The 26,535-nt window shown below is 52.2% G+C and overlaps 1 protein-coding gene across 1 annotated transcript in view; it reads right to left on the reverse strand.

The window, feature by feature from the left end:
- Positions 1-16,652, reverse strand: part of CLMP (CXADR like cell adhesion molecule) — a 98,049-nt gene extending 81,397 nt beyond the window's left edge. The window contains exon 1 of the mRNA XM_081113350.1: positions 16,598-16,652. Within this exon, the coding sequence (XP_080969476.1) occupies positions 16,598-16,622 (25 nt within the window). The 5' untranslated portion in view covers positions 16,623-16,652. The remainder of the gene's footprint in view (positions 1-16,597) is intronic.
- Between the last annotated feature and the right edge of the window lie 9,883 nt (positions 16,653-26,535).

The raw sequence follows: 26,535 nt of genomic DNA on the forward strand, positions 1-26,535 counted from the left end.
CATCTGCCCCCTGGTGGTCAGCATGCATCATAGCGACTGATCAAACAGTCGAACGAGCGGTCAGACACTTAGCATATTAGGCTTCTATTATATAGGATGTCACCCCAATAAATTTAATTTATGTCTAGATTAAAAATGGTGGCAGAGTAAGTGGAAACTACACTGACACTCTTTCCAGGACCAAACTGGAAATACAACTAAAATACAGAAAACCACCCTGAAAAATCAACTGAAGACTAGCTGGAGAGAACCCTGATAACCTAGGATGGAAAGTGGAGACCACATAGAGACTGATAGGAAGTGCAGAGGTGCAAACGGGGTGGCCAGGCTCCTACAGACAGCAGTTGAAGTTCTGGAGAGATCTCTTAGCTCTGGGGGGTTCCCACTGAGAAACTCTGAGGTATAAACCCCAAGCTGGGCTCCCCAGCCCAGAGAACCATAACTGAGAAAGGAGCCCACAGAACATCAGGCTGTGAAAAGCAGCAGGGTTGCTGTCTGCCTGCCGGAGATGGCAGGAAATGTAGGCACACTCTTAAAGGGCCAATGCTCAACATTTCATGTGTGGCCACTCACCTTGGGCTCCAGCAGAAGGAGGGCACTGGAGCTGTGTGAGGAGAGTCCAGGGTTGGGGGCTTCAGGGTTGGAGCTTGGAAGGCAGCCACCGCAGTTCCCTGTGCTAAATCATTCCCTCACACTGCGGAGGACATCATTCTCTCATGGACCTTTGCTATCCAGGCGGTTTTTACCTGAGGGGAAGGCAGTTGCCCCACCCTGTTAAAAGACATCTCACCCCATTCTGTGGTCTGTAGCCAAATGAAGACTCAGAAAATAACAATCAGACTGCAGGCAGATATGGAACTCTGGAGGCTTTGAGTCTTTGCCTGATCTACTTCTGGGCATGGAGCTAGGAAAAGCAGAGCCTGGTGCATACCTTGGTCCTTTCCAAAGGCACCTAGTTCCAGCAGTGGGAGTCACAAGTTGTGGATTGTTGATAGCTCTGAATAGAAGTGTAAGGACCAGTCACAAACACCATCTGACATTGTCCTGCACTAGAGGTTGGAAGTCATAGCAGATCCACCTAATACATAGACCAAACCCAAACAAGCAGACAAAATAGGGAGGAAAAAAAGCCCCAAAGAAAAGAACAAGAGAATTCTCCAGAAGAAAAGCTAAACAAAATGGATATTAGAAACTTAACAGATATAGAGTTTAGAACAGGGGTCCTCAAACTATGGCCCACGGGCCACATACGGCCCGTCAAAAACATTTATCCGGCCCGCTGGGTGTTTTTGCCGTTGCTGCCTGTCCTGCTTAGCAGCCGACTCGTCCTGGGCCCGCAGTGTGCATGTGTGGAATGTCTGAGGGACAGTGAACTGGCCCCCTATTTAAAAAGTTTGAGGACCTCTGGTTTAGGATAATGATGGCAAAGATGCTCAACAGCATGAGAAAAGATATAGTAACTATGAAAAAAGACCAGTTGGAAATAAAGAGTGACATAGCACTAATAAAGAATACATTGGAAGGAATACACAGAAGATTAGGGAAAGATGAGGATTGGATAAGTGAATTAGAAGACAGAGTAGAAAAAAATCACTCAAGCAGAGAAACAAAAATTAAAAATAAATAAATAAATAAAGGAGGACAGCATAAGGGAGCTGTGGGACAACCAGAACTGAAAGGTAACAATATGCACATCATAGGAGTGCTAGAAGAGGAAGAAAGTCAGCAAGGGATAGAGAATGTGTTTGAAGAAGTAATGGCAGAAAACTTCCCTAACCTGGTGAAGGAAAAAGTCACACTAGTCCAGGGGGCACAGAGAACTCCAAGCAAGAAGAACCCAAACAAGGCCATGCCCAGGCACATCATAATTAAAATGCCAAAAATTAAAGACAAATAGAGAATCTTAAAGGCAGCAAGAGAAAACCCATTTGTTATCTACCAAGGAGCTCCCATTAAGCTGTCAGCTGATTTCTCATCAGAAACTCTACAGGACTGAAGGGAATGGCATTAAGTACTCAAGGAAAATGGAAAGCAAGGATCTAAAACCAAGATTATTACATCCAGCAAGGCTATCATTCAAAATAGGTTGTAAAATAAAGAGCTTCCCAGACAAAAATAGGCTAAAGAAGTTTACCACCACCAAACTAGCACTGCAAGAAATGTTAAAGGGACTGCTGTAATGAGAAGAAGAAATATACACATAGAGAAACATAGCCATACAGAATTAAAATGGCAATAAATAAGTACCTATCATTAATAACCTTAAATGTAAATGGATTAAATGCTCCAATCAAAATACATAGGGTAGCTAAATGGATACAAAAACATGACCCGATTATATGCTGTCTACAAGAGACCCACCTCAGAACAAAAGACACACATGATGAGAGTGAAGGGATAGAAAAAAAATTCCATGCAATTAGAAATGAAAGAAAGGTGGGGTAGCAATACTCATATCTGACAATATAAACCTCAAAGTGAAGGCCATCACAAGAGACAATAAAGTTCACTACATAATACTAAAGGAATTGCTCCAACAAGAGAATATAACCCTGGTAAACATATATGCATCTAATGTAGGAGCACTTAACCATATAAAAAAATTCTCAGGGGAATTTTATCACACATTCAAATAAGAACTAACACCTAGACTCCTCAAACTATTCCAAAAAATCCAAGGGGAAGGGACACTTCCAAGTTCTTTTTATGAGGGCAGCATTATCCTAATTCCAAAACCAGATAAAGACACTACAAAGAAAGATAATTACAGGCCAATATCACTAATGAACATAAAATCCTCAAAAAAATATTAGCTAATTGGATCCAGCAATATATTCAAAAGATTAGACACCATGACCAAGTGGGATTTATTCCGGGGATGCAAGGCTGGTACAATATCCACAAATCAATAAATGTGATACATCACATAAACAAATTGAAAGACAAAAAAAATCACATGATCATATCAATAGATGCAGAAAAAGCATCTGACAAAATCCAACACCCATTTTTGATAAAAACTCTCAGCAAAGTGGGAATAAAGGGAGCATATCTCAACATGATAAAGGCCATATATGACAAACCTACAGCCAACATCATACTCAAAGGGCAAAAACTAAAACCATTTCCCCTAAGAAAAGCAACAAGACAGGGATATCTGCTCTCACTACTCTTATTCAACATAGTACTGGAAGTTCTAGCCATAGCGATCATATAAGAAGAAGAAATAAAAGGCATTCACATTGGAAAGGAGGAAGTAAAACCGTCAGTATTTGCAGATGACATGATATTTTACATAGAAAACCCTAAAGACTCTACCAAAAAACTTCCAAATTTAATAAATGAATTTGGCAATGTAGCAGGATACAAAATTAACACACAGAAATCAACGGCTTTTTTATATACCAATAATGAATTCTCAGAAAGAGAAACTAAACAAACAATCCCATTTACCATTGCAACAACAACAAAAAAATTAAGATACGTAGGAATAAACTTCACCAAGGAGGCAAAAGACCTGTACTCGGAAAACTACAGGATGTTGACAAAAGAGATAGAAGAAGATATAAACAAGTGGAAGAAAATACCGTGTTCATGGATTGATAGAATCAGTATCATCAAAATGTCCATACTATCCAAAGCAATCTACAGATTCAAGGCAATCCCTATTAAAATACCAACAGCATATTTCACAGATCTAGAACAAATACTCCAAAAATTTATATGGAACCAAAAAGACCCCAAATAGCTGCAGCAATCTTGAGGAAGAAGAACAAAGTTAGAGGAATCACAATACCAGATATCAAGTTATACTACAAAGCCACCGTAATCAAAACAGCCTGGTACTGGCACAAGAACAGGCACATAGATCAATGAAACAGAACAGAGACTCCAAAAATTGACCCATGCCATTATGCTCAATTAATATTTGACAAAAGAGGCAAGAGCACACAATGGAGCCAAGACAGTCTCTTCAATAAATGGTGTTGGAAAAATTGGACAGGTACGTGCAAATAAATGAAACTAGACCACCATCTTACACCATACACAAGAATAAACTCTAAATGCATAAAAGCCTTAAATGTAAGTTGTGAAACCATAAAAATTCAGGAAGAAACCATAAGCAGCAAAATCTCAAACATCTCTCGTAGGAATACGTTTACAGACACATTTCCTAGGACAAAGGAAACTAAGGAGAAAAACAAATGGGACTATATAAAAATAAAAGGCTTCTGCACAGGAAAAGAAACCATCAACAAATGAAAAGGGATCCCACTCTATGGGAGAACATACTTGGCAATGATACAACTGATAAAGGGTTAATATCCAAAATATATAAGGAACTCATACAACTTAACAAAAGGAAGACAATCCAATTAAAAAGTGGGCAAAGGATCTAAATAAATACTTCTCCAAACTGGACATACAGATGGCCAAGAGACATATGAAAAAATGCTCAAAGTCACCAATCATCAGAGAGATGCAAATTAAAATGGCAAGGAGGTATCACCTCACACCTGTCAGAATGGCTACCATCAACAAATTAACAAATGAGGATGGGGAGAAAAGGGAACACTAGTGCACTGCTGGTGGGAAGGCAGACTGGTGCAGCCATTATGGAAAACAGTATGGAGTTTCCTCAGAAAATTAAATAAGGAACTGCCATTTGACTCAGTGATCCCACTTCTATGAATATATCCTAAGAAACCTGAAGCACCAATCAGAAAAAATGTTTGCACCCCTATGTTCATAGTAGCACAATTTACAATGGTTAAGATCTGGAAACAGTCCAAGTGCCCATCAGTAGATGAGTGGATAAAAAAGCTGTGGTACATTTACACCATGAAATACTATGCAGCAGTAAAAAAGAAGAATCTCTTACCTTTTGAGTCAGCATGGATGGACCTGGAGGGTATTATGCTAAGTGAAATAAGCCAGTTAGAGAAAGACAAGTACCACAGGATCTCACTCATACGTGGAATCTATGAACAATATAAACTGATGAACAAAATAGATCCAGAGACATGGAACAGACTGCAGAATCTCAGAGGTAAGGCGGAGGAGGTTGAGTTGGTGGGAAGAGATTAACCAAAGACCTTGTATATATGCATGGCACAGGCAATAGGGTGGTGAAGGCCTGGGGCAGGGGCGGGGCTGGCTAGAAGGGGTCAGTGGGGGAAAGGAGGGGCATCTGTAATACTTTCAACCATAAAGATTTAACTAGAAGATGCTATTCTAGGAAGAGGTAACAGGTACTAAGTACTCCTGTAAAGAGGTGATCTCTATTTTCTTAGCTTTCATTTACATTTTACCTTTACTACCTTGTTTGTTCATGTGTCCACTCACTCATCCATCTGCTAAGTACCTGATGTGTGCCCACCACTAGCCTGGTTACAGACCACACGGCACTGTCCCCTCTCACCGTCCACAGGAAAGACAGAGAACCTGCTATAATATAACGTGGCACAAGCTGTTCCAAAGACCTGAGCGAGATGCTGTGGGTGCAGGCGGGTGAGCAGTGCCCTCCCCCGGAGTGTCAGGGAAGCCTTCCCAGATGCCACGAGAGGCCCGTGGTCTTGTGGGGGTGGGAGCTGGTCAGGGAGCCGTGATGAAGACGCAGCCGGGCCAAAGGGCAATGTAGGGTCCAGGTGTAAAGGTGGTGAAAAGCAAGGGGTGAGGCCTGAGGGACCACCGGGGGGCAGAGCACTACCACTAGCAAAAGTGAGAGAGAAGGACAGAAAGGAGAGAGGCAATGCGGGAAAACGAGCTTCAGAGTTCACGCTGCTCTCTGTGTGTTTGTTTCTTTCTGTCTCTGTCCCTCTTTCTCTGTCTCTGTGTATGTGTCTCCATTTCTCTCTGTGTTTCTCTCTCTCTGTCTCATTTAGTGCTGGATCTGAGACGAGCAGTAGGAAGGCCGAGCTAAGGTGCAGCCTGGGAGGGACTGTCACTGGGTCCCTCAGTGGATGGGAAGCGGGGGGTGGGGGGGGAGAGGGAGGGGGGAGAGAGGGGCAGGAGGCAGGGACTATGGCAACAGCATGAGAGGCAGTGGAGCAAGAAGGCCGCTGCAGAGAAGTGGCCCCATTTCCAGCCTCTCCTTCCTTGAGGCTGAGAGGTGGCCCGGTGGAAGGTTGTTGTGCTTCCCTATTGGCTGGAGCAGGGGGTGGGGCGGGACCCACCAGGACAGAGGGTGTCGACCAGACCATTGGAAACCCAGGCTCTACCGGCCCGGCCTGAGAATCCATTCTGAGTGGGAAGTCCAGGCTCAGAAACCCCGGACAAGCCTTCTTAACAGAGAGGGAAATCATACTCGTTGCTGTTTGGGTCAGTAGAAAAGAACAAGTATTTTTCTTCTCACCTGAGGTCTTCCTTTCCTTCCAAGTTTAAAAGGAAATACAATCCAGCACATCCTGAGTGTGGGTGCTGGCTCCCTGGGGGCTAGTGTTGGGCAGGACCAGCGGCTCCAGGAACATGGCCCATGCAGGAACCTGCACCTACTTCTGAGGCCGAGCCCCCGCACCCGGTGGAGCTGGCCCCTGAGTGGCCTCCATCTGTGTGTCACTGTCTGCATGTCAGCCGTCCGTCTCTGTATTCTCGCCTTCCCCGGATCAGAGGGGAAGCAATAGGCAAACTCAGCTCCCATCTTCCACTTTCATATTCAAGCTATCTTAGCTCTTAAGTCTCACTTTTCTCACTTGCAAGATATCCTATATAATAAAGGGCTAATATGCAAATTGTCCCCTTGACCAGGAGTTCGACCAGGGGGCAGGGCTGGCTAACCACCCACAGTCCCTCCCCTGCAGGCCTGGCCCCCAATCGCCCTCCCTACCCCGATTGGGGCTGGGGCCAGCCAGACCCCACCGGTGCACGAATTCATGCACCGGGCCTCTAGTGGACAATAACACCTGCTCCATGGGCTGCTGTGAGGACATGACACGGGAAGTCCTCGCACAGCCTAGCACAGCTGGTGCTGACTGAGCATGACTCGGCAGCAAGAGCGGGAATGAACCACCTGGGGTTTGTCCAGGCCCAGCAGCCAGGTTGACCCAGGGACTGGGGAGCAGGTGGTAGAGAGGGTGGAGCCTGAGGAAAGAAGGCTCCACACTGGGATGTCGCCTTGGCAACCAGTAGACAGCATGCTGAGCGGGTGCCGAAGGGTGCCTCTTGCCTAGGACTGAATACCAGCTAAGTTTCTCTTCCCCAGCAGCTGTGGACAGTGGGGGCACAGATGGCTCTGTTGTGGACAGGGTGGGCACAGATGGGCTCTGTGCAACGCCTGGGGCCCTGGAGCAGGGCAGCACTCCCTGAGGGACAGTGGAACTCACTGGCAGGGTGGAGAAGCAGCCGTGGCTGAAGCCCAAGGCTGGCCCTGCTCTGCAAACACCAGGAGGGCGCTGACCGCGAACAGGCCCTCCAAACGCGCAGGCTGAGCCTCGCCCAGCAGGAAGGAGAGGTGACGTGCCCCAGGCCACACGATTATGAAGTAGCCGAGCCCAGCTTCAAAGCCAGGGTCTGAGGACCCAGGGCCAGGCCCTCCAGAGGCTGCTGCATGGCGGGTCCACCCGGAAGCCTTCCGAGCCTTCTGCTTGTCCCTTGAGAGTGATTGGAGCTAATGGGAACTGTCACTGGAAGGAACGAGAAGTGACAGGCTGGGCTGGACGACTTACTGCTCCCAGTCTGAACGATCCGCACACACCCACGCCTACCCTTCAGCAATGACATGAGAAAGCAATTTCCCTCTCTGGGATTGACCCTCACCCCCCGCCCCCCCCCCCGCCCCCCCCCCCCCACACACCCTCCCAACAAAAGAAAAAGTAAGACTGTCAGGGGCTGAGTCTCAATTCAATACAATGGGTTTCTTCTAAAACAGGAAGTTCCTTCCTGGATTGATCCTATTTGCCTTCCATGTGGACAAATACCATTAAAACCCTGCGTGAACAGAGCCCACTCTTAGTAACTGAGAGATGCCAATTCATCGATATGTCTCTTTTTTGCTCTCATTTAACATTGCACGAGGGGTGAGGAAATGGAAGTAGCTATTTCGCTGGCAGGTTGTGATGAAGAATGAGACCATAACTCTCAATGGTCTCCTGGAAGCACCTGGCTGAAGGCCAAAGCCGCACACCCGGAGCTATCCGCTCGGATGATGCCGGTCCGCCGCCCCCCTCACTAATGAATGCGCAGGTGCCACGAGGGCCGCGGGACAGACCCTGCAGCCCCGCAGCAGAGATGCCCCTCCCCACACGGCAGCCTACGGCAGGCGCCTCCTCCGCGGGGCTCCTAGAAACCTTGGTACTTTCCCGAATGCAGCACTTTCACAACCAGTAACCCCTTTTCAGAACCAGGTCACGTCCACGGGGCGAGGGGGCGAGGGGGGTGGGTTCTGAGACGGCAGAAACCCTGCCTTTGGTACAGCTGGAGTCTCAGAGCCTCGCACAGGCCGGAGCTACAGACGGCGGGTCCCTTCTTAGCTGGTTTGTGAGCGAGAGGCCGGGAATGCGGCAGACAATGTCACAGTACACGCGTGAGAGCTCAAGATGACGCTAAACGCGCGCAAGGAGCTGCCGCCGCCACCCTGGAACAGAATGAGCGCAGAGAACTGCTCTGTAACACCAGGCGGCAATGGTTTCAGCTCAGCCATTTCATCCTCTGCTGCTGCTCCCTCTACACCTCCCTGGTCTTCCTTTGTCCTGCTCTCCTCTCCTCTGTCGCCTTTAGAGACGGAATTCCTCAGGCCCCTTTATTCCTGGCTTCAAGCAACCGCCCTGTTCCATGCTGACGGGGAGCCACCTGAGGGTGCTCCCACGCTCTCGCCTCAGGGCGCACAAGCCCAGCGCTCCCCCCCCACCCCCACCCCCTCCCGATTTCTACGGGAACAAGGTGTGAGTCTTGTCACCACCAGACTTTGGCCGAGGCCTCACGCAGTGCTCACCAACAGAATACAGTGTTCTGGCTTCAGCCTCCTTCCCCATGTTGGTCGATATCAGGGGTCCTCAAACTTTTTAAACAGGGGTCCAGGTCACTGTCCCTCAGACCGTTGGAGGGCTGGACTATATAGTTTAAAAAAAAAACCCCACTATGAACAAATTCCTATGCACACTGCACATATCTTATTTTGAAGTAAAAAAACAAAACGGGAACAAATACAATATTTGTATTTGCATGTGGCCCGCGGGCCGTAGTTTGAGGACCCCTGGTCTATATGGTGCCAAAGGAAATACATTTATTTTCCTGAACTCGGACAGCTAGGAAGCTCAGATAACTAACATTTTTGTGCTTTTTGCTAGAGTCTGCATTTTGTGGAGGGGGTGGTGGAGAGGGGGCAGGAGTCAAAACTGCTGAGACAGGACTTAACTAGAAGGAGCGACCGATAGAGCAGGCATGCCCAATCAGGCCCACCTGGCACCCACCGGGCAGCGGCAGTAAGGGAGCTCCTGCATCGGACTCCAGGCAGAGCAAGGGCTCCCCGCGGCCCTGAGAGCGACAGGAGTCTTTTGACCAATCAGAGGAACTGGTGATCCCTGGATGATATATGGAGACACTCTGCGTCATAAACAGTCACTCACTCAAACGAACCTTTCCTGTGCACTCTGAGTGGCGTGGGCGGAGGTGTGGACAAATGCTCTGCTTTCCCCTGTGAGATGTATGGGGTGAGACCCTGTAGACCAGGCCTCGGCCTCCGCTGCCCGCTCCGTGGTAGCACAGAAACCTCACCTTGAGAACAATGATGTGCCTCCTGGAAATGGAGAGCAAATGGCCTTGGATCTGAGTGCTGGTTGGTGTCCTGGCTCAGCTGTTTACGAACAGGGTAACCTGAGAATCTCTGAGCCTCAGTTTACTTATCTGTAAAAGGGCATGAGAAGGACATTGGCTCTCACAGAGTGATTTTAGGGTGAGATAGGCATGTCAGCGTACGCTGTGAACTGCTAAACCTTGTGCAAATGGGAGAAATGACTTCTGCTGTCACCACAGTCCATGCAATCCCCTTTCAGGTGCTACAAGTGAACTAACAGTGTGCAATTCACATTTCAAAACCCAACCACAAGTTCAAGCCTATGCAAGGGACCCAGTAAGCTGTGCACTTAGTGGATACACATTATGACACATAAATTATGCCCTAATTTTAAGATTGAGAAACGTGCTTAATGCTTATAAATAGTTTCACACATTCGGCCCGCTCCGCAGAAGTCGATCCTGGCTGTCCCTGCTCGGGGATGTTTGTAGGTAACCCGGTAGCTCTCCTGCAGGTGAGGTCCTGTTGGTATTTCAGCTACTAACCCTCTGGGGCAGGGTCTCTGGCCACCCACCTGATCTTGAACGAGGTTCCCTGACTGGCAATGCAGTTCCAGGATGGAGTCGCTACTACTCTTCACATTAGGTGTCAGTCCTTCTGGCTTCGTTAGTCACAGGTCACTAATTGCCATGAGTGGACAAGTGCCTGAGACTAAGTAAGGTGACACCTACGTGCTTCCAATCACAACCGCATCTAGACCAGCCCACAGATTCCCAGAATTTAAAAACCCCCTCAGAGAATGTGAGTGGTACAGGAAACCTAAGATAACCTTAGTCTGATAATCTCATTTTACAAGAAAGAAAACAGCACCTGAGGGTCCGAGTGGTATGACTTTCCCAGAATAGCCCAGCACCATTAGGAAGGGGCCAGAGCTACTGAGTCTCATTCTGCTCCTGGGAGGCACAACCCCCACCCCTGGGTGTCCTCTCTTTCCTGAGCGCAGCAGCCATCTCACAGGGCGCTGCAGTTTCCAGGATTTCCAGCTATGGTGGCCAATCTGAGATGTTACGACATCTGCCCTATTTTTCAGGCAATTTCTCAACATAAAAGCCAGTGCCAATTATTCAGCGTTTGGCTCATTTAATGAAGCTTCTAAGAGCAACTGTAACCTCGCTGAGCTGAAAAGGACAGAGAGGTTTTCTATTTCAAGAATGTTTGATTGGGCATGTCGTGGAGTTAGGGGTCTAGTCTGGCCCTCTTACTAAGCTAGCTGTTTAACTTTAGCCGAATCTCTCTGAACCACCGAATTACACAGTCCCTTAGCTTTCCCTATTTCTGACAATCTTTGACTTTACCTTTTAAAAATGTCTGTCTAGGTCATCATCACTAGGTGGACTCATGAAATATACTCATTTATGCACACTGCTCAGCTGAGCACAAGACAAAAATAGGATGAGACAAGATATGTGCCTACTGGGAATCTATCATTATTATGACCATCATTAATGTGGGAAGATGAGGCAAGGACATAGAATCCTACTGGGACCTGTCATTAAACTACAGGACTATGCATTCAAGCCTTCCTTAAACTCATTTTCAGGGAGAAAGCTCCTTCCCATCCTGGCAGAAGTTTCAATGAAAATGTCTATTATTACTCTGGTAGTAACATACCCAGTATAACAAACTAAGTTTGTATGAAAAATATGATATCTGGTCCATGTCCATGTAAGGTTCTATGTATAATTATACTTTAAATTTTTGTGACCTAGGACACAGAAGAACTTTTTTAAAAAATACATTTTTATTGATTTCAGAGAGGAAGATAGAGGGAGAGAGAGATAGAAACATCAATGATGAGAATCATTGATTAGCTGCCTCCTGCACGCCCCCCCCCCCCCCCTGGGGATTGAGCCACAACACGGACATGTACCCTTGACCAGATTTAAACCCGGGACCCTTCAGTCCACAGGCCGACACTCTATCCACTGAGCCAAACCAGCTAGGCTGCTCTATGCATAATTTTAAAAAATAGTCCTGATCCTATTTTTGCATTAATGGACAAGAAAGCACAAAACAAGCTGAATTAAAACTGGGCTCCTCACAATTGTATCATCCCACAGATTAATAATTCTTTAAATCTTTCATCTTTAAAGTGTTCCAAAAATCCAATTTATCTCAACAAATAGTTCACAAGCATTTAGTTTACATAAGGTTTGGAAAATGGAGCACAGGTGAATGAGACACGGAGCCGACAGTCTAACTGGGGTAGGAGATACGCATTTAGATCAGTATGCTGCAAAGGTAGCAGAACAGAAAGGCTACTGGGATTCCAAGAGAGGAAGGAATATATTCCGTTGGTGAAATCATGGATGGGCATTTGGAGGAGGTGGTATTTGAGGTGAGACTTGGAGGGTAAACAACATTTTGATCTATAGGGGTGGAGGGTAACAGGGCACTTTTGGCGAAGGGATGACCATCAACACAAGCATAGAACGGAAAGAAGCCTGCGACATGGTCAGGGCACAGGAAGAAATCGAGGTTCTCTGGAGAGCTGTCTGGGGACAGGGGGGAGAGGAGAGGAATGAACCTATATAATAAAACCCTAATATGCAAATTGACCGAACAGCAAAACGACCTGTCCCTATGACACACACTGACGCTCAATGCAGGAGCTCCCCCCTGGTGGTCAGTGCATTCCCACAGGGGAAGCGGTGCTCAGCCAGAAGCCCTGAGCCGAGCTCACAGCTGGTGAGCACAGTGGCAGTGGCGGCAGCCTCCCCCGCCTCCATTGCAGGCGGTCAGTAAGAAGCGAGGGGTCCCAGACTGCGAGAGCCCTGTACTGTGAGAGGGATATCTGACTGCTGGCTTAGGCCCGATCCCTAGGGGTATCAGGCCTAAGCTGGCAGGCGGACATCCCCCAAGGGTCCTGGACTGTGAGAGGGCAAAGGCCAGGCTGAGGGACCCCCCTACCCCCAGTGTATGAATGTCGTGCACTGGGCCTCTAGTCTATATATATAAACCCCTAATATGCAAATAGACCAAACGGCGGAACAACCAAACAACTGGTAGCTATGACATGTGCTGATCACCAGGGCGCGCGCCGGAACATGGCAGGTGTTGGCAGCAGGTGGCAGAGTGCACAACATGGTGGGCGTCAGCCATGGTGGGATGGTGGAGCAGGTGAGTGGGGGCACCAGACTAAGGTGGGGCACCAGTTGCTGTCATCGGGGTGAGCTTCTGGTGGTTACTGAAAATTCTTTGCTCCCACATGCCATGGTCCTACCCAGCGCTCGCACCTGCTGCCAGCACTGGCCCCACTCACACCCGCAGCCAGTGCCAGAGCCACCACTCGCACCCTCTGCCGGCGCCCAGTGCCAGTCCCGATCGCTTGGTGCCGGTCCCGATCGCTTGGTGCCATCAGTGGGTGCGAGTGGCAGCTGCTGGCCCTGACTGCCCCTGAGGGCTTCTCCACCTCCACCTGCTCCTGAGGGGTGATTGGGGCAGCAGCTGCCACCTGCACCCACTGATGGCGCCGGTCCCGCTTGCACCCACTGCTGGCACCTGCCCCAGTCACTCCACGCCATCAGCGGATGCGAGTGGGGCCGGTGCCGGCAGCGCATGGGAGTGGCAGCGGCAGGAGCGGGGCTGCCGGCAGACAGGGGACAGGGAGCCTTGGTGGGAAGAGCTGGGCATGGGTGTGGAGAATGGGCCAAGACCTGCCCCTGTGCCCATCGCAGCCTCACGGCCCACAGTTCCTTTCAAGGTGCATGAATTCATGCACTGGGCCCCTAGTATTCTATAAAATCTTCAATATGAGAATGAAGTGTTTGTACTCAGTATTATAGGCAATGGAGACTAATAAAGGTTTATGGAAGTGTGGAGTGAAATCATAGAATTATAGAAATTCTGAACTCAAGTTCCCTTCACCACCATTTGATAGACAAAAGAGTCAGAACAAGAACCAAGAAAGCTTGCCAGGTTCCTAATCCAAATTCTTTGCTTTATACCAGCTCTTCTACAAGGTTGCCCGGTCGCAGTGTGCAGGGTAGAGAAGAGAGTTCAGGCAGGAGATCAATGTGGCAGCTATTACAGAAGTCCAGGAGGAAAGCTCAGGTGGAATGATGAGGACCTGAGCTCCGGGGTGGAGCGGGGGGCTGGTGGGGGGTAGTCAGAAGAGGGGTTGGAGTTTGGGGAGCCCATGAGGTCTCCCTTCCCTCTCCTCCATAGAGCTCATGGTAGTGTTTTTTATTCATTCAGAGAGGCGGGGCATTTGATTTGATTCATTGGCAGATCCATCCTTGTTCGGACGGTGACTCTTTGCCCTCACGACTCCCTCTCAAGACTGTGCATTCTCTAGAAAAGAGAGGCCAGACACCACCCCGCAGTGGCCAGAAGCAGCCTCGGAACTGCTCCTTCAAGGGATTAGTAGATAATTTTAGGATTCAGGCAACTCTGAGGGTTTTCTTCCTGGCTTGGCTAAGGGTGCTCAGGAATACCATGGCCCAAAGCCACTCTGCAAATAAGGGTCATCCAGCCCACAGGAGGGCTCCCCAAGGGCTCCGGCCCATGGGGGCTGTCAGCGGCGAGGGGTTCCTTCAGTGTTGCTCCCCTCAGATGCCTGTCTGTTTACCGACCTCATCTCAGGCCTCCTGCCTTGTCCCTTGTCCTGACCTTTAGCTCATCTCCCCTGTGACTTCTTACTTGAACAGTTTCATCAACTTAGGGCTTGGATGTCATGAGTCTGAGCCTGTGTGCCGCAAGCATAGACGTGGAAAAGCTTTACAGCAGGCCTGAATGCTGAGCTTCTGCTTGGGCAGAATTCCAAGTCAGCGGTCCATCTTTTCCCTTCTACGTGGCTTTTAGTTTGTAGACAACCGAGAAGGAAATCATGAGGGGCAGCTTCTATTATAAAGACAGAGTGCCAGCCAGAGGCGTGATTACACACAGGAGGCAGCCGATACGGAAGGGCAGGGAATCAGCGGCATCTTTTGATTCATGTCTTGGTCAGTTTCTCTTTCATGAACTAAGAGGAGAACCATCATCAAGGCCGGCCGATGTCAGTGACTGTGGGTCAGAGCCACCTTGCACTTTGTGCCCAGGCCCCTCCCGCAGGCAGGAGCACACTGACAGCTCCCGGTCCATGCACAGGACTCCTCTGGACGTCACCACAGAGAGCATCACCGAGAGCCTTCTGCGGTGACGGAAGGCAGTTTTGTGAGCAATCCCTGGAGGCAGACAACCTACAGTCAAATCCCATCTCTGCTAATTATGAGCTTATGGCCTTGAGCAGGTTATCTGACCTCTTTCCACCTTGCATTCTTCATCTGTAAAATGGGAATGAAGTGGGTGGCCAACAGGGTTGGCATACAAATAAGTGTGTTAACAAGATAGTACATACTATGCGCTCAGTAACGAGTGCTTAAGGAATGGCCGCCGTTTTTAAAAAGGCAGTTCTGACGTTCGAGTCTCCTGGAAGCTCAGGGGCAGAGGCCCGTAAAGGTGGCAGAGGCGCTATCTAGAGATGCCAGCTGTGCAGGGAGCAGGACTGCCACACCCGGCGGCACCTGGAAGAGCTCAGAGAACCAGAGAACGTGGCCCCTCATGTGCCCCACGTGAGCAACAGTCCGGCCAGTCCGCCTCCTTACCTCTCCCCTGGCCCAGGCAGACGGCCTCGCTGGTTTGTAAGGTTTTAAAAACAAAGGGGGGGGGGCAAAAGAGAGAGGGGGGAGCTTCCTAGGCAGCTAGTTCAGGGTGACTTTAGTGCCTTTTCACCCACGTTTGAGGTTCCCAGACATCAGGCCTGTCAGAGCCCGGGCGAGTCAGGCTGTGTGGCCATGGGGCCCTGGAGGGGCTTCAGACCCATGTGGGTCCTGTTCGAGCTAAGGAAACCGAAGCCCCAGGTAGTGAATAGACTGTCCAAGGTCGCCCGGATGGTCAGGTCAAGACCAGGGCTAGTTCTCTGGGGGCCAGGTGCTCACTCTACCACAGGGGCTGGCTCCCGCCTTTCTGAATTCTGGCTGAGGTGTGGTCCTGTCTGCAGGTGAGCCCGCACTTCGCTCCTGTATAAGTGAGTTTTTTCCTTTTCCTGCCCGCGCAGGCCCTGGCATCTCAGGTATTCACAGGCTCCCGGTCAGCTCCGGCCTCCCGCGCGCACAGCCTGGAGGTGCTGCCCCGCACCCTGCAGCCGGGGCGTCGGGGCCCCCGCGGCCTCAGGACTCCTGCGGGGTGACAGGGGCGCGGGCGGCGCTTCCGTCGCCCAGAGCCGTCCTCCCCGTTCTTCTCTCCCAGCCCTGCTCTCCGTCTGCTCCCCACTCTCTTGGCTCCCGCTCCCTCGGTCTTGCTCTTCTGCGTCGTGTCCCTTCCTCCGCCTTCACTGTCCCTCCAGTCCCGTCCGTCCTCTCCCCTCGGTCCGGCCTCCGGGCTCCCGGTGCCTGCCCTCCCCGCTCCTCCCCTCCTCGCCCGTCGCTTCCCCTTCCCTCCTGCTGACCCTGCAACACATCTGTTTCCAATCTGGGCCCTTGGAGGCGCCTGTTTGAAACAAAACCCTCCCCCGGCCCTCGGGAACCTGGCACAGACTCCCGAGGAAACCCTCCCTCCCCGGCCCCCGCTGCCCAGACCCTCCGGAGAGGGCGCCCTCCAAAGCGAAGCCCCTCCGCCGCCAACGGTGCGCGCCGGGCTGGACCAGGACCCTCCGGCCCGAGTCCGCCGCCGGCCAGATGTGCTCCCGCAGCCGGAGGCCGGGAGAGGAGCCGGGCTGCCTCCGGGGCAGCCGTCCAGCGCCCGCGTCTCCCGGACGCGGAGGTTCGCGGGTCCTCGGTCTCCCGCCCGCCCCCGCCCCCGCCCCGCGCCCCGGGCCCGGGCACTCACCCAGCCAGAGCAGGAGCGGGGCCATCCCGGTGCGGAGCGGAGCGCGCGGGTCCTCCCGCTCAGCCGCGGCGCGGCTCCGGGGCGGTGGGCGAGCTGGCGGGGCGCCTGGGGGGCTGGCGGGGCGCCTGCGGCATGTGCCGCCGCGGGAGGCCCGCGCCCCGCGCCCGCTCGCAGGGGGCTGCGCGCGCCCCACCGGCCGGCGCCCAGACGGGAGCGGGGACCGGGGCGGGGGGAGCGAGGCGGAAAGGCGCTGCCGCGCCTGGAACACTTCTCCCTGTTTGTAAAGAAGGAGTGAAGAAAGAGGGAAAAAATAGAGCGAGCTGCAACCACATGGCCGCCTCCTCCCGGCAGCCCCTCCCTCCCCCGCCCCCGCCCCCCGCCTCCCGCCTCGGGGTGCGCCGGGCCCCACCTCGGCCGCAGGCGCTGGGCTGCGGGGCGCGGCAGGGCTGCCTCCGGTGGAGAAAGTCGGGGACCCTCGGCTAAGCGCCCGGGCCGGGGCCCTGCAGGCGGCGCTGTGTTCTCCCTGCGGCGCCCCGCGTCCGTCTGGCATCTCGTTCTCGCTCACAGACTCTCCCCGCTTCCACTTCGCTCCCAAACCGCTCCTCTCCCCGCCCCCTCCCTCCCTCCCCCCCCTCCCCTCTCTATTACTAAAATCCTCCTCGCCTCCCCCCTCGCCCCCTCGCCCCCTCTTCTCTCCCCTCTCCGGGCCCCACCTGGCTTGGTCAGCAGGAAGCTGCAGACCCACAGACCGACCACGCAGACCTGAGCCCGGGGGCAGCGGGCGGCCAGCAGCGCGGCTGTCCCCTCCTCACTCTGTCCCCACGGCCACCTTCGCCGAAGGCCTTGCCCTTCGCGTGGGCTCCGGGGTCTGCGGTCAGGATCTACGCAGATCCGCGTGGCGCTGAGCTGGCCCACCGGTCCCGGCTCTGTTCTCGGATGCCCTGGAGCAAACCCCATGCCAGGGCTCCGGCCTCCAGAGACAGCAGGAGGCAGAGGGCATGCCTGCCCCGCCAGGGCGTGCTGGGGCTCCAGGAGCCCAGGAAGGGGTGGGGGTGGGAGGTCCTGGGTCCATCCTTGAGCACCAGCGGGAGGGGATGGGGCAGTGGCCTCGCTCAGGTCTCTGCTGCCCCCAGCTCCCCCTCGAGCCATGCACACTGTCGGGCTCTCTGACCCCAGCCTCTGCATGTCCCCGAGCAGTGGCTTCTTCGCCCACAGAGAGGCCTGAGAGACCGCTCGCCCTCCCCCGCACCAGCGGCCGAGCTCTGGGAAGCTGCTGCGGCTGTGAGAGATGAACTCCCGCCCAGCAGGCTGCTGGGTCTCACCCAGTCCTTTCTCCAAGGGTCTTGGACCCCAGCATCTGTATCGTCCTCTCTAATCAGTCCTCTGGTTGTTATGAAACCAACCCATTTCACAGATGAGGAAAGCAGAGGCCTGGAGACAGCAAGGGGCTCTTGCGAAGTCAGGAAGAAACGGAGAAGCTGTTTGCGGCGCTGATTCAGGCCTCCCTGCCGGCTTCCTCATTAACTGTTCCTTATGCAGCTGCTCTGCTCCCGGCGGCCTTCAGGTGTCCGGGACACAGAGTGCGGAGCACTTGGTTTCAACATTTCTTAAACATTGGCACTAGTATGTCATGGCACCGACTGTGAAGCGGGAATTAGATTAATTGCTTAATATTTAACTTTTTATTTAATGCCTATGACAATGCTAAGGGATGGGCATTTGTATTCAATTTTTAAACATGAGGAAACTGTAACCTAGAGAGGTTAATTATCTTGCCCAGATCATACAGTATTAAAACCCCCATTACAATATTAGCACCCTAAAATATTATTTTATGTTATAAAATATTTCAAAGTGCTCTTTGACTTTGAGTACTTCCATTTTCCAAGTTACACTTCCTGTTTAATAGGAGAAATATTCACACATATAATTTGTCTAGGAATGTGTTAAAATGTTAATTCTTCTTAAAGGCTGAGGAAGGTGGGAGGGACACTATATAGAGAAGGTGGCTTTTGTTATTTGTGCTTTAAATTTTTATTTAATATTCTGATATACTTTCAGATTTACAGAAAAGTTGTAAAAATAGTACAAAGAATTCTTGGAGCCCTGGCCCGTGTTGCTCAGTTGGTTGGGTATCATCCCATGCGCCTGGGGGTGTGATTCCTGGTCAGGGCACATGCCCGAGTTGTGGGCTTGATTCCGGGTTGGGTTTGTGCAGGAGACAGCCAATCGATGTTACTATCTCACATCAGTGTTTCTCTCTCTCCCCCCCCTCTCCCTTTCTCTCTCTAAAAATCAATTTTAAAATATCTTTCTTTAAAAAAAAGAATTATTGGATTCTTTACCAGATCCTCCTTGCCTCCCCTCTGGTACAATTCTTTACCAGATTCTTTATTTTCTTTATCTCTAAAAGATATTTTTTTGCAAAAGTTTTAAAACCACACTTCTAACCCCCACTGCTGGTGGCCTCCTCATGAACCTGGTAGCACCGTGATTGCCTCGGGGCGGTGTGCACCATGTGGTCAGCTCCAAGTTCTTCGTCAGCAGCACAGGGGATGGTGTGCGCAGGCTGAGACTGGGTCACAGACACTTGGGTTCCCGGGTCCAAAGCCTACAGCCAGTAGATAAATGACACCTATTCCCTGGGGAGCATCCTTGGCCCCTAGAGCTAGATAACTCCCTACTTCCGAAGCCTGTTGTCTGTTGTGCATCTGTGGGTCAGAGAGCAGAGTGCCTCTGGGGTGGCTCTGTAACTCAGCAAACCCATTGCCTACCTCCTCTGTGTCCCACAGGCTCGGGCTGCGTGCCAGGGGACTCAAAGGGGATGTGGCCGTCCTTACCGTAAATGGACATCTCGGGCCAGTGGGAGAGACAACATCAACACGTGAAAGCTTTCAACAACAATACTCGAAAGTTATGTAATTGCAGGATAAATGATCCTGACAAGAAGAAGCACTGGGTATTCCAGGAAGGGATGGCGCCCCGCAGGCTGGGTGGGTGCGGATCGCCGGGGAGAAGAACTTCTGAGCCAGGCCTTCAGGGAGGACTTTCACCAGATAAAAGAACCTGGGGAGCCGCTCCTGGACCAAGATGTGGAGCTGGTGTATCCAGAGGGCGTGAAGTGCATGAAATGAAAAGCTGGACTTGGAGCAACATGGCCTGGGACAGCTAGCCTGAAGCGAAATTGTGAAGAGCCCTGCATCCAGGCAAAGGCTCCTGGAGCTTTTCCAAACTCATTGAAAAAAAATTAGCAAAACGGACCTTGATGGGAACTATATTTTAAGAAATTGGCAGCTTTTGCCCAGGTGACCCCAGGGGTTAGACAAGGATGGAGAACTTCATACCCTTTATATCCGCCAAGCTCCCTTCCCCCGGCTTTCATGTGGACAGCTGACATTTAGTGACATGCATACGCAGCTTCAAGACTAGTCCCCCTCCTCCCCACTCCATGGGGAGCCCAAGATGCCACCCTGAGCCTCTTCGCTGGAGGAATTCTAGAGCCTCCTCAGAGCGTGTCGTGCATAGAAGATTGGAAGAAAAATCTGAAGCAGAGAAACCGGTTAGAATCTGTTTCATTAAGTGGGGAGATGAGATGAGGCTGGTGAAGCAAGTACAGGTGATACTTGGGAGAAAGATTGGACAGGTCAAATATCAGATGGTCATCGTGGGAGAGGAAGTAGATGACAAAAGAGGCACCACAGACAACTATAAGCCACCTAACATGTTGTTACATAAGCTAAGATGAGCAGCAGCTGTTTATCGGCCTCCCAGACAGTCCTGGGGTTACCAGAGTGTCCACAGCCTCCAATCCCACATCACAGCAAGGAGACTGAGGTGTGGAGAGATGAAGCAGACTGCTGTCATCCCGGGGTTAGTAAATGATCGAGGCAGGATTTAAAGTCAGAAGACGGAAAGCCCTTATACCTCACTCTCTTTTTATTGTTGTTGTTGTTAATTCTCACCCGAGGACATTTTTTCCATTAATTTTTAGAGAGAGTGGAAGGGAGGGGGAGACACACATACAGAGAAACATTGATATGAGAGAGTGAGAGAGACACATCAATTGGTTGTCTCCCTCATGTGCCCTGACTCGAGCCAGGGATCAAGCCTGCAACCAAGGTACATGCCCTTGACTGAAATCGAACCCGAAACCCTTCAGTCTGCAGGTCGACGCTCTATCCAGTGAGCCAAATCGGCAGCCGTGGGCAAACTACTGTCTGCGGGCCGGATCCGGCCTGTTTGAAATGAATAAAACTAAAAAAAAAAAAGACCATACCCTTTTATGTAATGATGTCTACTTTGAATTTATATTAGTTCACACAAACCCTCCATCCATGCTTTTGTTCCGGCCTCCGGTTCAGTTTAAGAGCCCGTTGTGGCCCTCGGGTCAAAAAGTTTGCCCAGCCCTGGGCTGGGGCCTCACTCTCTTCCAATGATGGTACTACTAACAAACCGGGAGCCAAGTAAGTTAACTTGTCAAGAAGGAAAGAGAAATTTAATCTGAGACATGGTGACTTTGAGGAGAGGATAAGCCATTATTCATCTATCAATTCATCCATCCGTCCATCCATCCGTCCACCTTTGACTTTCTTTTCAACCTATGGTGAGTCTTTGTGAAGCACCTGGTGAACTCAATAGTGAGCATAACAAGTGGTCCTTGCCCTCCAGGAGCTCACGGTGAGTTAAGGAAGACGGACAACAAGCGGTCGCAATGTGGAGTGAGAAAGAAATGCTCCAAAAGGGAAAAGCAGAGGCTGTGAAGGCAGGCCCTGCACCTGGAGTAAGGGACGTCAAGCAGGCCTGGGTGGGGAGGTCCTGTGAGCGAGTGGGAGGGGAGCGGGGCGAGGAAGGGGGAGGAGGGAGAGCTGTGCTTTGTCTCATCTCAGAGGGCACCAGAGAGGAATGGCCAGGCTTTCAAGCCCTTTGAGCTTGTTTCCAGCTCTGCCCAGCTGTCTCGGATGGAGACTCGTGCCGTGAGGGCATTCAGGAGGAGGGCTCTGGGCTCCGAGGCAGGCAGTTGGGGCACTTGGTGGCTTTGAATAGGTCACTTCAGTGAGCCTGCCTTCCTCTTTCCTAACTTGTTATGGAGAAGAAATGAGACTGTAATGAGCGCGCCTCCCACAGTGTTTAACACATAGGAGACTCAATAAATATTTGTTCCAACGAAAATCCTTGAGTTCATAGGATTCCATTCCCTGCAGTTGAAGGAGCCAACTTCTGTCTCATTTCCTTTTCCTATTAAAACAAGACCATCTCCATGTACTCCTTCCTGTCCCACGAGGATACTTACTGGCTTGGCTGTTCGGTGTGCTGGCTCTTTTCGTGGCTGGACAGTAAGAGGCCCCCAGGCTTGCGGGGTCTTGACTGGACACTTGGCTTGAGGCTGGGCCTGAAGAACCCTGCTTGCTAACGGAGGCTGGGGAGCAGGGAGTTACCACCGAGGCAGAGAAAGCAGCTGCTCTCTCCTCAGAAGGCCCAGGAGCGGGGAGAGGCCAGAGCGGCTCCCCGCTCTGTCCCACACCATGAAGGACAGTCCCGGCTTGAATCTGCGTGGCCAGCCGAAGAGCAGGGGTGGTGTGGGGCTTGTGTTTCATGGGGGACATTTGTTAGAGAGGAAAGGTCTCCACCTTCACTTGCCTGCCAGGACCCTGGTGCACAGGCCTGCTCTTCAACACCAGTGGGTGGGAGGGGGCAGTGGGAGAGCCCTGAGACAAGATGAAAAGCAGAAGGTTCCAATGCTGCCGATCCTCAGGTGGACATGGGCCCCAGGTGGACGTGGGCCCCAGGTGGACGTGAGCCCCAGGTGGATGTGGGCCCCAGGTGGACGTGGGCCCCAGGTGGACACGGGCCCCAGGTGGATGTGAGCCCCAGATGGACGTGGGCCCCAGGTAAACGTGGGCCCCAGGTGGACGTGGGCTCCAGGTGGACGTGAGCCCCAGATGGACGTGGGCCCCAGGTGGACGTGGGCCCCAGGTGGACACGGGCCCCAGGTGGACGTGAGCCCCAGGTGGACGTGAGCCCCAGGTGGATGTGGGCCCCAGGTGGACGTGGGCCCCAGGTGGACGTGGGCCCCAGATGGATGTGGGCCCCAGGTGGACGTGAGCCCCAGGTGGACGTGGGCCCCAGGTGGACACGGGCCCCAGGTGGACGTGAGCCCCAGGTGGACGTGAGCCCCAGGTGGATGTGGGCCCCAGGTGGACACGGGCCCCAGGTGGATGTGGGCCCCAGGTGGACGTGAGCCCCAGGTGGATGTGGGCCCCAGGTGGACGTGGGCCCCAGGTGGACGTGAGCCCCAGATGGACGTGGGCCCCAGGTGGACATGAGCCCCAGGTGGATGTGGGCCCCAGGTGGATGTGAGCCCCAGGTGGACGTGAGCCCCAGGTGGACGTGAGCCCCAGGTGGAGGTGGGCCCCAGGTGGACGTGGGCCTCAGGTGGACGCGGGCCCCAGGTGGACACGGGCCCCAGGTGGACGTGGGCCCCAGGTGGAGGTGGGCCTCAGGTGGACACGGGCCTCATGTGGACACTGGATGTGTTGCTCTTCCTTCTGCCTCTTTCCTGAGGGAGGTTAGGCTGGGCTTCCCCAGCTCCTCCCCACCTAACTCTCAAGTCCTGCTAAAGTGACCTCTCAGAGGTCAGGCTTGGGAGGAAGACTGCCTAATTTTTGTTTTTTATTTTTTATAAATATATTTTTATTGATTTCAGAGAGGAAGGGAGAGGGAGAGAGAGATAGAAACATCAATGATGAGAGAGAATCCATTGATCAGCTGCCTCCTGCAAACCTCCAACTGGGGATCGAGCCTGCAACCTGGGCATGTTCCCTGACTGGAATCGAACCCTGGTTACTTCAGTCCACAGCCAATGCTCTATCCACTGAGCCAAACCAGCTAGGGCTAATTTTTTTTTATTGATTTCAGAGAGGAAGGGTGAGGGAGAGAGAGATAGAAACATCAATGATGAGAGAGAATCACTGATTGGCTGCCTCCTGCATGCCCCCGACTGGGGACGGAGCCCACAACCCGGGCATGTGCCCCTGACCAGAATTGAACCCAGGACCCTTCAATCCAAAGGCCGATGCTCCATTCACTGAGCCAAACCAGCTAGGGCATAGGGGTTAATTTTTTAAAAAGATATTTTTACTAGAGGCCCAGTGCATGAAATTCATGTATGGGTGCGGTCCTTAGGCCTGGCCAGAGATCCAAGCATGAGCCTCTGGCATGGAAGGGTAGGTCCCAGCTGACCTCTGGGCCCTGGGCAGCACCTGGGCTCCCGGGCCCCCACGTAACCCCCTCCGTCTGAGTTACGGCGCCCGAGCCCCCACGTGGAGATGCGGTGAGCGTGGCTGGACACCGCAGGCCGGGGCACAGCATGGGCCTCTGGGCCGCCCAGTGGCGCTGCACAGAAGCCAGGCGGGCAGCCCGCTCTCTCCTAGCCAGCCTCACAGACCAGCTCCTTCATGAACCCATGCGGAGCCCGACCAGCCCCTGCAGTCCCGGCAGCCCAGCTCACCTGGAAAAGGCTGCGCAGGTGCGTGGCAGGCTCCTCATGGGCCCCTGGCACCTGAGCGTGGGGTATTCCCCCTGCACGAGCCCTGGCATCCCGGGGGAAGGTAGCAGGGGGAGTGAGAGCGAGCTCAGCCGACACCCCACATTCTCACTGCACCTCCGGCCCCATCATCCCCACCCCCAGGTAGCCGGTTAGAGGTCACAGCACATCGCCAACACCCACCATGTTCCACGCCACCCCCTGGTGGTCAGTGCACGTCATAGCGAACGGTTGAACTCCTAGTCAAATGACCGCCTGAGAGGACAATTTGCATATTAGGATTTTATTATATTTTTATTGATTTCAGAGAGGAAGGGAGAGGGAGAGAGAGATAGAAACATCAGTGATGAGAGAGAATCATTGATCAGCTGCCTCCTGCAAGCCCTCTACTGGGGGTCAAGACCACAACCCAGGCATGTGGCCTTGACTAGACTCGAACCCGGGACCCTTTAGTCCACAGGCTGATGCTCTATCCACTGAGCCAAACCAGCTAGGGCTAATTTTTGTTTTTTAATAAACAACCAATTTATTTCTCCCGGGTCTGGAGGGAGGCTGGAAGCCCAAGTCCAGTGCCAGCGTCGTGGGTTCTCGAAAAGAGTCTCCTCCGAGTGCAGGCCGCTGAGTCCTGGCTGTGCCCTCACATCACTGGAGGGCCAGACAGGCCCCTTGGAGTCGGCACACCCCTCCTCACTGCGCCCAATGTGGGCAAGTTTCTTAGCCGCTTCCAGCCTCCATCATTTCTTTAATAAGAATCTCTTATGGTCCGGCCGGCGGGGCTCAGTGGTTGAGCATCCACCTATGAACCAGGAGGTCACGGTTCGATTCCCAGTCAGGGCACGTGCCCGGGTTGCGGCTTAATCCCCAGTGGGGGGTGTGCAGGAGGCAGCTGACCAATGATTCTCTCTCATCACTGATGTTTCTATCTCTCTCTCCCTCTCCCTTCCTCTCAGAAATCAATAGAAATATATTTTAAGTAAAAGATTTCTCTTATGGTTGTCAAGGAGATGACGTGAGGCTGCATCAGATGGAACTGTGCAAAAAAGAGACACCCAGCAGCAGTTATGTCTCTTCTCGGTCCCCCTCGGTTAGTGCCACGACCCCACGACCCCAGGACCCTGGGACCCTCCACGGAAGCTCCTCTCACCCTTCCAGGGGCAGACAGCACCTCCTTCCTTCAGGGTGAATGGAAGTCCAGTCCCTTCCTTCGAAGCGCACAGCAAAAGGGGTAATAAAACGTATTCCTGTGTTTTCTCCCCTCCTCCCGTCACCCCCCATCGCTGAGGTGAGATCAAAATCGGAAGAAAGTGTTTCTCTGGTTAAAAAACTCAGAACTGCCCACAACACAAGCTGCCCTGAGACAAGAATAAGGCGAAACACTAAATTTTGAGTCATTAGACTGAGAGCGGAACCAGAGGCAGCCGATCTAACTTCCATGTTTTACCGAAAAGACTCAAGCTCAGAGAAGAGCAGCAACATGGTTAGGGCTACACGGCTGGCGGGGGGCATGAATGTTAGACAAACCCTATTCTGATGCCTAGATCAGTGCTCACTGACTCCTGTGTCTGCTGTGATCCCCTGGGGGACCAAACCCAGGCCTCACTTCATTCTGCAGCCACACGGAGAATCCAGGCACCTGTTTCCCCCTGAGACACGAACCACCAAACCAGCAGACAGGGAGAGTTCACATCTTCCCAGCCACGGGTGGCCCCTTGCCGCCCCAGCTGGCTGAGCGCTCCTGTGCTGGTCATGCATCAGCCCTAGAAGACCAGGCCCTGCCTGGACGCTGGCCTGGTCCCGCCTGTGCAGCTGCTGTCCCCTCTGTCCAGCTGGGTGGGTCCTTAGAGTCCTTTCGGGGCGAAGTCCTCACTGTAGACCAAGACCCGCCAGGGGGTGTGTTGTGTCAGGGTCACACTCAGGTTAGACAAGGTCAAGCTTGAGACCAATTGCCTAGCAACAGTGTGGGAATTACCACACAGGTGGCCTGTCTCTTCCTAAAAGGTCTGGAATGAGGACAGAAAAGCCCACGGCGTCTGCTGGCAAAATAGGTGTGGCCGGGCCCAGGGAAGAGCTGGAATTTTTGCCCAGAAATGGATGAGTTTCTCAAAGCCATGGAGTAAAATCGGGGCCAGTGTGTGCAAAATCTGAATATACCGTGGTGTCCTGTGGGGAACTCACACTTCTGTGGGCCGAGATGCTTGCAGCTGCTTGGTGAGGAGATTGAGTCTGAGAAGATAGGAGGGAGGAGATCGCCTTCACCTTCCCACAGGGGTGGGCAAACTTTCTGCCTCGAGGGCCACAATGGGTTCTTAAACTGGACCGGAGGCCGGAACAAAAGCATGGATGGAGTGTTTGTGTGAACTAATATAAATTCAAAGTAAACATCATTACATAAAAG

This window comes from Myotis nattereri, assembly GCF_964212035.1.
Source record: "Myotis nattereri genome assembly, chromosome: 19".
Lineage (NCBI taxonomy): Eukaryota > Metazoa > Chordata > Mammalia > Chiroptera > Vespertilionidae > Myotis > Myotis nattereri.